The sequence below is a fragment of the Dermacentor albipictus genome, chromosome 3, assembly GCF_038994185.2.
Source record: "Dermacentor albipictus isolate Rhodes 1998 colony chromosome 3, USDA_Dalb.pri_finalv2, whole genome shotgun sequence".
NCBI classification, from domain to species: Eukaryota; Metazoa; Arthropoda; class Arachnida; order Ixodida; family Ixodidae; genus Dermacentor; species Dermacentor albipictus.
In genome coordinates this window covers 176,214,116-176,227,844 of record NC_091823.1, presented here as the reverse complement: position 1 = coordinate 176,227,844, position 13,729 = coordinate 176,214,116, and the positions used below count along the sequence as shown (strand labels likewise).

Below are 13,729 nucleotides of genomic sequence, written 5' to 3'. Positions count from 1 at the left end.
GCACCCCTGAGCCTTAGAAATAGCTCGTTTCTAAGGCAACACCGCATTCACTAGAGGCGCTTTTGTACCGTTTCGAAGCATCGTACTCGTGGCTCAGTGGTAGCGTCTCCGTCTCACACTCCGGAGACCCTGGTTCGATTCCCACCCAGCCCATCTTGCAAGAGTTGAGCCAAAGCCACCTAGAAACAAGCGCAGCTGCTTATATACCGCCGCGACGCCGCGAGCGACGGCGCGATTTGGAGCCCCGTTTCTCCTCTGTCGTGAGGTCACGGTGTCACGTGGTATGGCATGGGCTCAAAGGTCACTGAAGGCGACACCGCCGCGCCTGAAGAGCAGGGTTGAGCTCTCGCAATATGCTTCGCATAAAACAAGATGTGTCACAAAAAGTAGACAGAATACAATGACGTCAGGTAAGTAGTACAAACAGGTTGACCATTTTTTGCCATGCGAGAGGATGTCCCTCATCCGTTTAATGGTGGCTGGAGCATTTCACAACTCAAAGGGCTTTACCCTGAACTAATATAGGCCATCACATGTGACGAATGACGTCTTCTCACGGCCCATTTCATCCACGGCAATTTGCCAATATCCAGATCAAAAGTGTATTGATGAAAAATAAGTGACACCGTGGAGACAATCCAGAGCATTGTAAATGCGTGGAAGTGGATATCCATCCTTCTTGCGGATCATGATGACAGTCCACGCAGAATCGCCAGCTGTTATCCTTTTTGACGAAACCAGGGGAAGCCCACAGGCAGGAAAATTATTCAATAATCCCTTTGGCAAATATTTTGTCAACTTCGCTCGGAATAAGTTGTCGCTCAGTGGGCGACAACCGGTATGGGAGTCGGCGAAAAGTTGTCGCGTCGTTGGTATTTATATGGTGCTTTACGATTATGTTGACTCAGAGGACAATCGTTCACGTCAAAAATGTTAGAGTCTGATTCCAGGAGGTCATAGAGCTCTGAGGCTTGTTGCGTGACTGGTCCGGTGCACTCATGCTTAGAAAGGTGTCAAGCGGGGCACCTGCAGAAGGCGCACCATGAGCACTAGTCGAAGACGGCGCAGCAGAGACCGGAAATATGGCACCCGTGGGACGGTGATAACGTGAAGAAAGGCATGCCTCGAGCAAGTACTTGATGGCACTCAAAAAGTTTGGATGGGAAGACATATGAGATTGCCCGCTACAGATACGATGATGTGTGGGAAGGAGACATTGCGAGAAAACTGGATACAAGACGCCGGAGTAAGGACAGTCTCCGCCAGGGGCAGCTGGGCAAGGTGAAACAGGGATACAGGTTGCCGCTAGAGGTGGGAGATGAATAAAATCCGCAGAACAAAGCTGACTTGGGACTTCAGCAGCAAGGTCAGCGGGAAGGGTAGGCAGAGATGTAGAGCACTCGTTGAACAGTACACCAGTAGACTGCGTGGTCAGATAACGTTCGATGATCGCATCATGAGGGCAGCGTTTCAGCAAACTACACAAAACGGACGCGTGGTGGCCGGCAACACTGGCACGTGCAGCTGAAATTCCACCATCCGCTCCCTGGAGCAGCTGTATCGGAAAGTATTTGCTTCATGCATGTTGAAAGCCCTGCACTCTTGATGGAAATTTGAGCTGCAGTGTCGATGAAGGTTGCCATGGACAAACCATCCGCGCCTACGTCCACAAGGCTTCGATGAGAAGGCAGGGCCAGCAGAGAAATTTCAGGCCAGAGTGCTAGAGCAGCGCCACCTGCAGGAGCTGCCCCAGTTAGTTTCCCGGCGGAGAGCGGCGACGGCAAGCTGAGGACGGGGAGCGACGCAGTTGTGCGTCGGGAGCGGGGGCGGCGACTGTGTGGTGATGTCAAGCGGCTAGCCGCAGAGGCTCGAACGTTGTCAGGTGCACCTTCAAAGTCGGTAGAGTGCAGGCAAGCGAAGATTCAGTGGGGAGCGGTGGTAGGCGGGAAAGCTTGGTCGACAGTAGGCGTGCCAGAAAGTTCAGCAATAGCGAGAGATGTGGCTCAGATGTTGAAGTTAAAAATAAGTGAAGGCCCACAGTGAAGTGTAAAAATAAGCTCGCGTCATCTGCATAGATAATGTATGTTATTGATTTATATATGTTTACAATATTGACACGTGTACTTGTCTTTCTCGGGCGACACGTTTCACCACCTAACAAATGTTATCACACAGCGCAGGACGCGCTTGCATGTGTCGGAAGTTTCTGGAATGCTATCGATGGTTCCATCCGCTGTCTGTTGTCGCCGAACCTTGTGTAATCTGATTGCATGTATGCGCGACGCGAATAGTGTAGAACTTTGTGGAAAACACGCGGGTGCCAGCGATGAGTCTGGAACATTCGACGATTGGTGTATAAAAGCCGAGGCGCTTGACCCATTGATCAGATTTTCGACGATCGCCGAATGTGTTCGCCGCTACCGTTGTTCTTTGAGTGTAGCCTATTTTTGAGGGCACAAGTTCGCCCAATAAAATGCTCCTTTCGTTAATCAGAGTTTTGCTGCTTTCTTAACCGTCACTACCCCGTCACAATGTCATTAATGTAAAAGTTAAATAAAAGAGGGCCTAATATACTTCCCGGCGATACACCACGTTTGATTTTCGGGAGCATGGCCATTTCCCTATTTACTGGCACGAACTGGTGTCGATCGCTAAGATAGCTCCTTATTAAGTCAAGTGTAATGCCGCTGATGCTATAATAAGGCAATCTTTCTAACAAAGTTTGGGGATCAATCCTATCAAACGCTTTTGTAGAATCTACGAATATACCTAGTGTGAGCTTTCTTGCTTTAGTTTTGCCGACTATGACCTCTTTGATGTAGAAGTGCTGTCTCTGTCAATACACCTTACCTGAGACCGTATTCTGCCGCTTTAATCGCAGAGTGCATATCCAAATATTGTGAAAGTCTAGTGAAAATAATTTTTCTAGAGCCTGTTAAAATATTGGAAATACCGATATTGGCCTTTAATTACTCATTTCAATTTTGTGACCACTTTTGTAAAGTACCGTGACCTTGGCCTTTTTCATGCGCTGAGGGAACATACCTGTGCTTAGAACATATATATATGTATGTGTGTGTATATATATATATATATATATATATATATATATATATATATATATATATAAGTGGGTCGAACAAGGTACTAATAAATCGATGACAATAATAACCGGTTGCATTTTTATGCCGTCAATGTCTTCGCTTTTACTTATTTTATATTCATAAAAACAGTAGTTACTCAGATTGTTCTGTGGGGCAAATAAATATGGAGGGTGTTATTGGCGTGGGTAAATACCGTAACTCATTCCTATCATGAGTACTTTCCGATCAAGAACTAAAGTGGCCAATAAATTTATTGGCCAATGGTTTTCCCTTAATAATATGTTTGTCACTTTTAATTTCATCGATGCGGGGTGGTTGTTTGCGGGTAAATATAATTGTGTTTAGGGTGTTCCACATTTGTTTGGTGTCTATGATGCCGTCGATGATAGTAAAGTAATAATTACGTTTGGTTTGCCCTAATATTTTGGCAAGATATATTTACTGCATCGATATCACGATTTTTCAACACCTCATACAGCCTGTTTATTGTACTTATCATTTTAAGTGACCTATTGTTACCCAAGGTTTACGTGCACGTTTTGCCTTCGTTATTTCTTTGTAATTGAAATATCGCTTATAGAGAGGGAAAAATTTCAATGAAACGCTCATAGGCAGTATCGAACGAAGAGCACACAAGAACCTCGTTCCATCCAGTTCTGACGAATTCATCTCGGAACTGAGATAGTGCAACCGTGTTGATGTCCTGATATATTATTTTCACAGTGATGTCGTTTGCCGTATGATACGAGTCAGTGACTAAATAAATGGGCAGCTAGTCGCTAAGGGTCACAATAATGCTACTAGAACAGAGGTCATCAAGGGATAGGTTAGTAATGAAAATATCTATAAGTGTTACGCTGCCCACAACGAAAGCAGATGAGTGTATCGTAGTTTGTGCGTGCCATTCGGCGGGTTGCAATAGCTCGTGTAGGGACCGTACTGACTCCGGTGAACAGTGGTAGAGGCAGCAGATGAAGCAAAGTAAGGACGGTTGGCGGCACGCAAGTTTTTGGCGAATGACCGATTGAATGAAAGGGCTCAAGCGCCCCGCAATCGTCAAAGGACTCCGTCGCTGAAGTGGCAGGAGACGCTGCTTGAATTTCTTCGCACGTCGATGAAGCTGCGGTGTTGAGTAGACGCGTACTGCTGAAGTATGCAGCGGCTCTTTACGTCTTCAAAGCGGTGACATTCGTTAATGATCTCAATGACCATTGTTATGTTCTTGCAAACAACAAGGTTAAACACGTCGTCCACGGTTCCTTTTAAAACTTGGCTGATCTGCCATATTACCTCTGCCATATTATTATCCACCTTACGGCAAAGAGTTACGACATTCTGGACGTACGCCACGTAAGATTCAGTAGACGTCTATGCATGGGTCCTAAACTACTGCTTAGCAGCATGTTGGTGGCTGGCGGACTTGCCGAACAAAGATCGACGCTTCCGCTTGCATTGGTTCCAACTTGAAATCTCTTCTGCGTGCGTCTCGAACGAGGCCCGTGCTGTTTTCTTTAGGTAGAATATTATATTAGCTAGCATAAGCATGTTATCCCACCTGTTGTGTGCTGACCGGTTTGTAACTCTGCAACTAGTCATCGACGTCAACGTTGCCAATACCAGAAAACATGCGAGGGTTGCGAGGCTAGGACAGAATGACTGTCGGGAGCGTCGATGGGAAGGCGTTTCAAGATTCTACTTCCTATGACATGGCGGCCAACTTACGTCCGCTGGGGTGCTCCGTCTTGCGCAAGGGGCTACCCTGCGAGTCCGTTAGTGATGTTACGGAAATGAAGAAGCGACATTATAGTTAGAAATGGCTTCTAATGACAGAACTAGCATACGTATAGAAACGATACCCCGAAATCATCTCCAAGGTCACCATCCATGTCTTCTTCCAGCCTTACAGACTGTGATATGTAGTCAACTCACAGATATCGCTCAAGCACACCGATGTGTTAGTAGAATGGTGAAGTACATTTCACAAATTATTTCGTTTACTTTAACTTAGCGGCGACGTATGTGTCACTGTCTACTCTTGGCCAATCTTCCGGAATTAATATGTCTCGCTGTGACTAGGCGTCCGGAATGCCGAAATGTTGTTTGATACGTGTCCTAATTTTGTATGCATGTACCTGCCCTCACCGTTTTTCAAAAAGCCGCATACATCGTTTTCGTCCTTGGGAATCGCTACGTATCATGTGAGCATCATTGCGTAATCTTCATACAGTTGTGACCATGCCGTTTGTATCCCATTGTCACGCCATCATTGTCATTCCAACTTGACGGTGTCATCTTAATTTTATCGTCCTATATGGTCATTTCATTGATACAGCTGTCGCGCTGTCATGGTATTTCCATCGCTGTCATTTTGACCCAGACTGTGCATCCGACTCATACATATACATACATACATACACATACGTATACATACATACATACATACATACATACATACATACATACATACATACATACATACATACATACATACATACATACATACATGTACAGTCGCGGACAGAATAAAATGGACCACGGTATCTCCGAAAACGTTCAATTTCCGAGCAGCCTGTAGCAGTAACCAGTAAAACTGCCCACGACAACGTTGTTAGAATATTCTAGTCGAGGTCGAAAATGCAAATACCAGATTGCGTTGTGAGGTTGCGGAGATATTCAGCTTTTTCTTAGATGTCATGGTCCGTAATATTCTGTCCGCGACTGTACATGCATATACATACACATACACGTAGTAGTTCTGCGGAAACCCGCAAGGTGGAGAGAAGCAATGAATAAAGGGAAAATGAGACAGCCACCCGTTCGTAGCAATTGCTACAAAGGAAACCCATACGGGTTCCTCGATAGAAAAGCCTCATAGTTGAAAAAAAAGAAAAAAAAAGGATTTTCTTTCGAGGAACCCGTATGGGTTTCCTTTGTAGCAATTGCTACGAACGGGTGGATGTCTCATTTTCCCTTTATTCACACACACACACACACACACACACACACACACACACACACACACACACACACACACACACACACACACACACACACACACACACACACACACACACACACACACACACACACACACACGCACATATATATATTGCTACGACATGAGCCGGGCGAGCGGAAGAGAACGAAGAAGACGTTAGCTGGTGCAGCCTCGGGACGCCATCTTGACTTCACCATCAATCTCGTCCCTTAAATAAAGCCGGTTTAACGTTATCCGTAACAGTTTTGTGGTGGAGGCACCGGTGCAGGTGCTGGGTACTTCAACCAAGACGACGGAGCTGCTGCAGCAAGGGCCACGCCGGAGCCGACGCTTCGCTCGACTGCCTCCAACACCACTTGAGATCCCGATGTCCCACAGCGGCGACCAACAGCCTTCTCTGGCTGCTCCAGTGCGAACAACCGGCACCTGGATGCATCAACGGGAGCCCCGCCCTTTCTCAGGAAAATTCGGCGAGGACGTGGAGGAATGGTTAACCCACTACAAGCGAGTGAGCAAGTACAACGGCTGGAACTCCACGGCTCAGCTCGACAACGCGGTTCTGTTCCTCACAGACACTGCGCTAGTGTGGCTCGAGAACCATGAAGATACTTACACAACGTGGGACAGCTTTGTTACTCACCTCACAGAGTGCTTCGGCGATTTCACCACGAAAAGGAAGCGGGAGGAGCAGACGTTGCTTGAGCGCGCTGAGGTCCCAGGTGAGACCTGTACTACGTACAGTACAGGTCTCACTTATATATGTACACACACACACATTAAATAGATATATATAAACATATATATATATATATATATATATATATATATATATATATATATATATATATATATATATATATATATATATATATATATATGTGTGTGTGTGTGTGTGTGTGTGTGTGTGTGTGTGTACATTACCCGCTGCTTTCCAGCTTCATGCGCGATGCGGGCGATAGGCTCTCCATGTATGTGCGGACGCTCAGCGCCGTGTCTTCAGAAGGAACGGAGAGCTGGGCTAGCTCTTGGAGCCATCAAACATGACAGCTCTAATTTATGCTGTTTTTAGCACCCTAGAAACAGAGGCTTCGACGATGATAGCATGCATTGTAGACGCCGAGCGAAGCCGAGTGACGCTGAGTAGCAGGCACACCAGCCGACACCAACCGACTCTGGCAGAAACGCCGGTGCAAAGATTTTGCAAGCTTTCAGGTTCTTGGCTTACCTCCATGCTCTGCATGTGTAATCGCCAATGAGGCTTTATGACGCTGCGCAAGACGACGTTGCCAGAACCGCCTTATGTGGATCGGCTGTTTACAGCGAAGCTGTTAAGGGTTACTTCCGCGAAAGTTGTGTGTATGTGTAGACACGAAACTATCATCATCAGGATTGGCACCGGCGTCGTCGCCTTCTACAATTGGCTCGTTGGCGCCCCTTGGCGCAACCGCGCGACCGCGTTCGTGCCACTGCTTCGGCGTTCGTTGTTGTGATATATAATTAATTGTTTATTTATAAGCACATGGACGTAACCAATTTTACAGGAAGCTGCTAAAGGCTAGTTCCACGAGGATTGTGCCCGTGTGTAGACACAGAACTAGCCATCATGGGCAGATCACGAAAATGGTGCAATGCCGCGCCGACCCACGGCGAGGGTGAAGCAGGCGTTAAGGACTCCCCATACGTGGGCCAATCCCGAAAGTATTGCAATACGAGGCCGACCCACGGCAGAGGTGAAAGAGGCGTTAATCACTCCATACGTGGGCCTATTACGAAGATAGTGCAATGCCAGGCCGACCCGTGGCGGAGATCCAGTTCGCTATTAAGGGATCCACATACACAGCTTCGCTGGTCATAATTCACAGAATGGAAGGGCATCGAGTTTTTGTTATTATACAAATGTACGAATTACCGCGACGGTGTTGCTTCACATACGCATGCCGTGAATGGCGGCTATCCTGCGCACGGGCGAGTGCCTGGTTGTAAGTCCGCCAAAGCTCTGCGATCCAGCATGATTTAAGCAAAGTGGCAGCCATGAGTCATTACCGGCATTTTCCGGTTTTATGCTTCGATTGCGACATATAACGTAACTAGGCGCTAGGCGCATGCTTACATTTGTTTTTTGTTGGAGAGCTTGGGAGAAATCACGTCTATAGTGTGTCTCCAACCACAGCCCACGGCCCAATACTTGTAATTCCCCCTTAAGCTGCGTTACTGAATGAACGAGCTGATAGCGCAAAATGCCGAAAAGATCTTGCAGCATCAAGGTCCCTGCGCTGCAATTACCACAGCCAAGCATGACCCGGCCGCACAACGCAGACACATCTTACGCCAGCCTCACTCTGACCAGCGTTCTTCTTTAGGAGCTGTACAACACGGACGTTTTCGATGGCGATCAAGCCCGATCCAGATGAAATTTTTCGATTGCAATTAAGAATGGTCACTCCTGCATGGTCCAGAAATACGGATCTATTTAGTTGAGCTCACGTATCATGACAGTGCAGACGACAGCCAACTATCTAGATATGACTGGATCCGTTTAATGCAAAATCGTGGTCGAAATCGCCCATGTAGAAGCGACCTATCCATATCGCACTCAATCGCAATACAAGGTGCATGTGTGACAAGTGTGTAAGTCTTGTGTTTCCGGACTTTAGGGGTGTCACAGCACCTCCTGCCGCGCAAAAGGGTCTCTCATGGTACTCATGTGGTGGCCTTTCACGCGAGTTTCTTCTCGTTTTGACGAGGAGGGCTCGCGGTGAGTTGTCCGATGCCGGTGACAAAACTTGCTCGTGTCACCACTTGCCTTAGTTAAGTCTGGGGAGGAAACAAGAGGCTGCCTCAACCGCCACAAACGCGGCAGCCAAATTTTTTTTAATAGAAAATGTTGACAACCGCGTGCGCTCTCGCGCCATTGTAACGCGAGGTGGTCCTAAGATGCAGCCTCGTTTCCTAACACCATCGCGTCGCGGCTCGTGGTGACCTTCCCACAGCCAATCTTCGTCATCACCCAATTGCTTTAGAGGGACCTATCCTACGCCTAAAGAAAGTCACAGATTCGTCCGAAAAGCGAAAAATCGATTGCGATACCAAATTAGTGGCCAGATATACGAAAGACAGCAGTTTTATTGGCTATGTAAACTTCCAAACATAGGCATAATAATTAAATTAGCAAGCATGGCGTCATGCGCGCAGAAGCAAACATGAACACGCCTTAATCGATGACCGTAGAAACCCGCTGTCAAAATACTGGAGTAATGAAGCGCGGCAGCAGCAGCGAGCGATTGGCCTTTGTGCGGCCTCTCGCGTCAACGCGAACTAAGATGCAAAAATTGTAGGACGCTTAAGCTTCGCCTTCAAGAGTGGAACGCGACAGCGTTCCCGTCGACCGGCCAAGGGGTGTAAGACAATGGGCTACAGGGCAGCCATCACTTACGAGGCGCCCCGCATCGGACGCGGTGAGCGTGGAGCCATATGGTCGAGCAACGCGGCGTTCGGCGCAGCAACGAAACGTGCGCCTGAGCAAGCGGAACGAACCGAAGAACTCGGTATCTCGGAGGGGGAAATGATGCACGCCAGCCAAACGTCGTGATCGGCACGGGCAGAGAGATAGACAGATAGCGATCTAAAGAAAGGAAGGACGCTTGATTCTGCAGAGGGAGCAAGGCGAAGCGTTGTCAGGGGAGAGAGAGTCCGGGCCGCGAACCGCCTCGCACCGGTCCTCGCAGCTCCAATGTGCGCGTGGCGCGCCATCTGTCGGGGCAGCGCCGTACATGGAGAGGAGGGGGTCTCCTGTGTTTGCCGCAAGATGGCTCTGCGTGTGCGGAAAGCGCAGAAGAAATGCAGCGGAAACGCACCTCGCTACTCGTGTAATTGCGACATCTGTAAGTTACATGTTCATAATATCGATATACACCGCAGTATAACTTTCCACGGCTCGTTTCGAAGGCAACACCGCATTCACTAGAGGCGCGTTTGTACCGCTTGAAAGCATCGAACTCGTGGCTGAGTGGTAGCGTCTCCGTCTCACACTCCGGAGACCCTGGTTCGATTCCCACCCAGCACATCTTGGAAGTTGCTTTTTATTTATGAAGTGCCTGCCGTGATTTATCGCTCACGGTCAACGCCGCGAACGCCGACACCGACGCCGACGACACCGGCTTTTCTGCGACACGAGCTCCTTAACGCTATCGCATTAAAACGCAGCGCACGGTGGAGTCTGCCCTCGTCGCAGGCGGCTTTCATGTGACTGCGACCCGGGTGGACGCGCGCGGCCACCCAGGTCGTGCGGAGTGGAACGCACCCCTCCTCCCCTCCCCTCTTAAGCCTTGCGCGCGACGGAAAACGGCAGGCTTCCCCCGCTTTCATGCCTTGTTTGCGCAAGATTAGGCCGCGATTGCCGGCTCACCCTCACACGCTTTTACTCGCAATATGCAGCATAATATAGGGCGCGCGGCGACGGAAGCTCACGGCGACGCCAACGACAGAAATTCGCCTGAGGTGTCCATATAATTGGTATCGCTATAAAAATTGTAGCACATTCTATTCGAATCCGTAATCTTTAATGTAAAAGTTTAAAATACTGCAGCGTGTGTTTACTGTGAAAACCTGATTTGATCAATCTTTATTGTCGCCACACAGGCCGGTCGTGATTGTGCGTTTTGTATTCAAGATCATAGCGCACTCGATGTTGCAACATGCAGTGAATAAGGCCTTAGAACACACTTTCTTCAAAATTGGGAATCTACTGCAGTGCAAAGCCTTTCAATGAATACATTTCCAGAGAGATATTTGGAAAAACCCAATAATAACGGAGCCAGGAAAAGTACAATGTTTACTCTTTATTCTTTTCTCAGGACGTCCTTGCAATTTATCATGGTGGGGCCTATATCAATGCCTGCTTATGGCTCCGTTCATTTCTTTTCTGCGGTGCGCAAACAGTAATCCTGAAGCTTACCATAAGCGCAACTTTAGGGTTATCGTGCGTAAGCCCGCTTTCACCAGAGCATAACAAATGATCATGAACAATGGCCTACTTGCTGGCGTCTGTGGGCTCTCACGTGGGGGTCTGACATCATATATCAATGTGAGGAGAGGTGGCTTCGAAAGCGTCAAGAAAAAGCGAGCGATCACTTATGCGAGTCCTCAGGCTCCCCGTAACTTGCACGGTAATTTTTCGCTACAGTTTTAAAGCAGCACTGTCTACTGCTTTCCAACGCTACATTAACTTATTCAACTAATGCTCCGACCGCCTTTCGTCATTTATTGCAATGTCACTTATATGAACACTAGCCAAAGTTCCGCCTTCATTCTCGCCGTCTTCACCTTGAGTTTCCGTGCGAAGTCGAACAACGATGAGACCGCGGCCGCGCCGCTTGTGCTGTAGCTACGAACAAAAGCATGCCAAGGTGAGCCCAGAAAGATTATGGTTTGGTCTGGCGGCGTCTTTTCGCGCGCCTAAGAAGGGAGCAGGGAAATGTGCGTGTGCGAGGAGGAGGGTGCACTAGAAGGAAGGCTGAGCAGCGCGCACCTGCGCTTCCACTACGGCCGCGGCTTACCGCGTCCTTTCTGGGAGGTAAGTTGGGGTAGGCAAGCCGATTCGAGAAGTTGTTGGCTTCGTGTGTGCTGTGTTCTCGCATGCTTAGTTCGCGTTGTAGCGAGACGCAACACAAAGAATTTGCTCACCACAGCTGCCGCTCTTCATCAAGCAAGCCTCTTGACAGAGCGTTTGCGGTCATGGAGTGAGATGTGTTCATGTTTCCCTGTGCGCGCATGTCAACCCATGCTTGCTAATTCAGTTAGTAAGCGAATGTTTACATCCATTTATACAGCTGATAAAACTATTCATACTACGTATAGCTGTCTAATACGTGTAATTTGCTATCACAATCAATGCTTCGTCTTATGGGCGAAACATTTTTCTGCACATCACACTGCCAGAAAACATACACTGGAATGCAACGCTCGAAGACGGCGCAAGGTATGTTTCTCGCCAACGGGTACGCAATGCGTATCATCTCACCACTTCCGAACTATTTAGAGTACTCTGTAATGTCGCTATTTGAGAAATCAATCCGTGAATTTGCCTAATTCCATTTGCCACTACCAGCAATTTTCCGACTCATCCACTGCTAGTAATGCGTTGAGAGTGATCCTTCATGGTCCATTCTAATACAGCTTCTAATAAATTTAGAGCGACCTCGGGAGCAATAAGTAATGTGCGCTTGCTTTTTAGAGGCACTAAAATATTGTGCAATAAGTTAATAGCACGAAATTGAATATAATTGTGTACGCGCACTCACCCACATGAAGAATCCCAGCATGAACGCCCACCGAGGCCGGGACAGCACCACGGCCTCGAACGATCGCTTCTAGCTCTTTCTGCGTACTGCAAGAAAAGAACAGTCAGCTTGTTTTACCTTTAACAGTCCAGAAGCAAGACGACGAAAAGAAAAGCCGCGAAGGCTAGTATGCTGCGTAGCACAGTGAACAAGGGCTGTCGGTGGCAATCATTGTGCAAGAAGATTCATTCGAACTAAATTAAGAATCACAACACATGCGTTGTTTATGAAGTGCTACTACTGCTTTGTGTCAGGAATTACGTGAGGCAGGTCGGACGCTGCGTTAGCAAGTGCAGCAAGCAATGCAACACGAAAGTGTTTCAGCCTTTCTGTGTGACGGTGAGAAGATTTATTACCGTAGTCAACTCGTAAGATAAACATGTTAAGCCATTAGGTGTGACAAGAAAGTGAAGGATGGGGCGAGAGCACCATCTATCACTTTGCATGAAAGGAGAATTATGTTTTTCAGTGATCGTGCTTTAGAAGCTAGTTCGTACTACTGTTTGGTTTTTGTTTGTGTATATTACATGTTTTATCGGTTTGATGACTGGAACATATTTTGCCTTATGCTGTGCCCTTTGTTTAACACTCATAACGGTGCATAGCGCACTGCGACTTATTCTCAGGCTATCATCAATGCTGGGTTGCAGCCCTTTATTCCTGTGAAGAAAACTGTCATGACTTTGAAGCTGTACAGTACATGTCGTGTTTCATTGGTTTTCGTTGCAGTTTTCCAAGCCTGCTAATCGTCACTCACATGAAACCAGCAAGTCGACGCTATTTTTCTCAATGGAGATTTCAATTTAGAGTTCGGCAATCTTGCATCAGCTTTCTCTATAGCCCGTCAATTTTTTGCGATATTACGAAGGATGTTAACAAAAGGTATTAACTTCCCCGTCCTTGCCTCTGGTGTGCTTGTACTCCGCAATTTTAAAATAGTTGCGCTCATAAAACTAGTTGAATATATAGACTACTAATTGAAGATGCACACATTGAGACACAGGGGCACACTTGCCTACGTTATATGTGTCAATATTGACGAACGAACAATGCTTTCTTATGAGTGCGATGATTGTACTCTATGATAATAGGAAGTTTATCCTTCTACTTATCAAAGCTTGCTATCCTTTTGTAAATGGCCTGCTTTATTTCCGTGAATTAAGAATTCTGCAAGCTATGTATGGCACTGTGTCCGTGGTGCTAGTCACGCGACACTTAACGCTTTCGGGCTGGCTCAGGGCCTAAGGCAACGGTGCCCAAATAATGCATGCAAATACCTTTGAAATAGT

At 47.4% G+C, this 13,729-nt stretch overlaps 1 protein-coding gene across 1 annotated transcript in view; it reads right to left on the bottom strand.

Moving 5' to 3' along the window:
* The window catches only part of LOC135900526 (uncharacterized), a 1,275,659-nt gene that overhangs the window by 1,211,779 nt on the left and 50,151 nt on the right, over nucleotides 1-13,729 (bottom strand). The window contains exon 4 of the mRNA XM_070536290.1: nucleotides 12,402-12,487. Within this exon, the coding sequence (XP_070392391.1) occupies nucleotides 12,402-12,487 (86 nt within the window). The remainder of the gene's footprint in view (nucleotides 1-12,401; nucleotides 12,488-13,729) is intronic.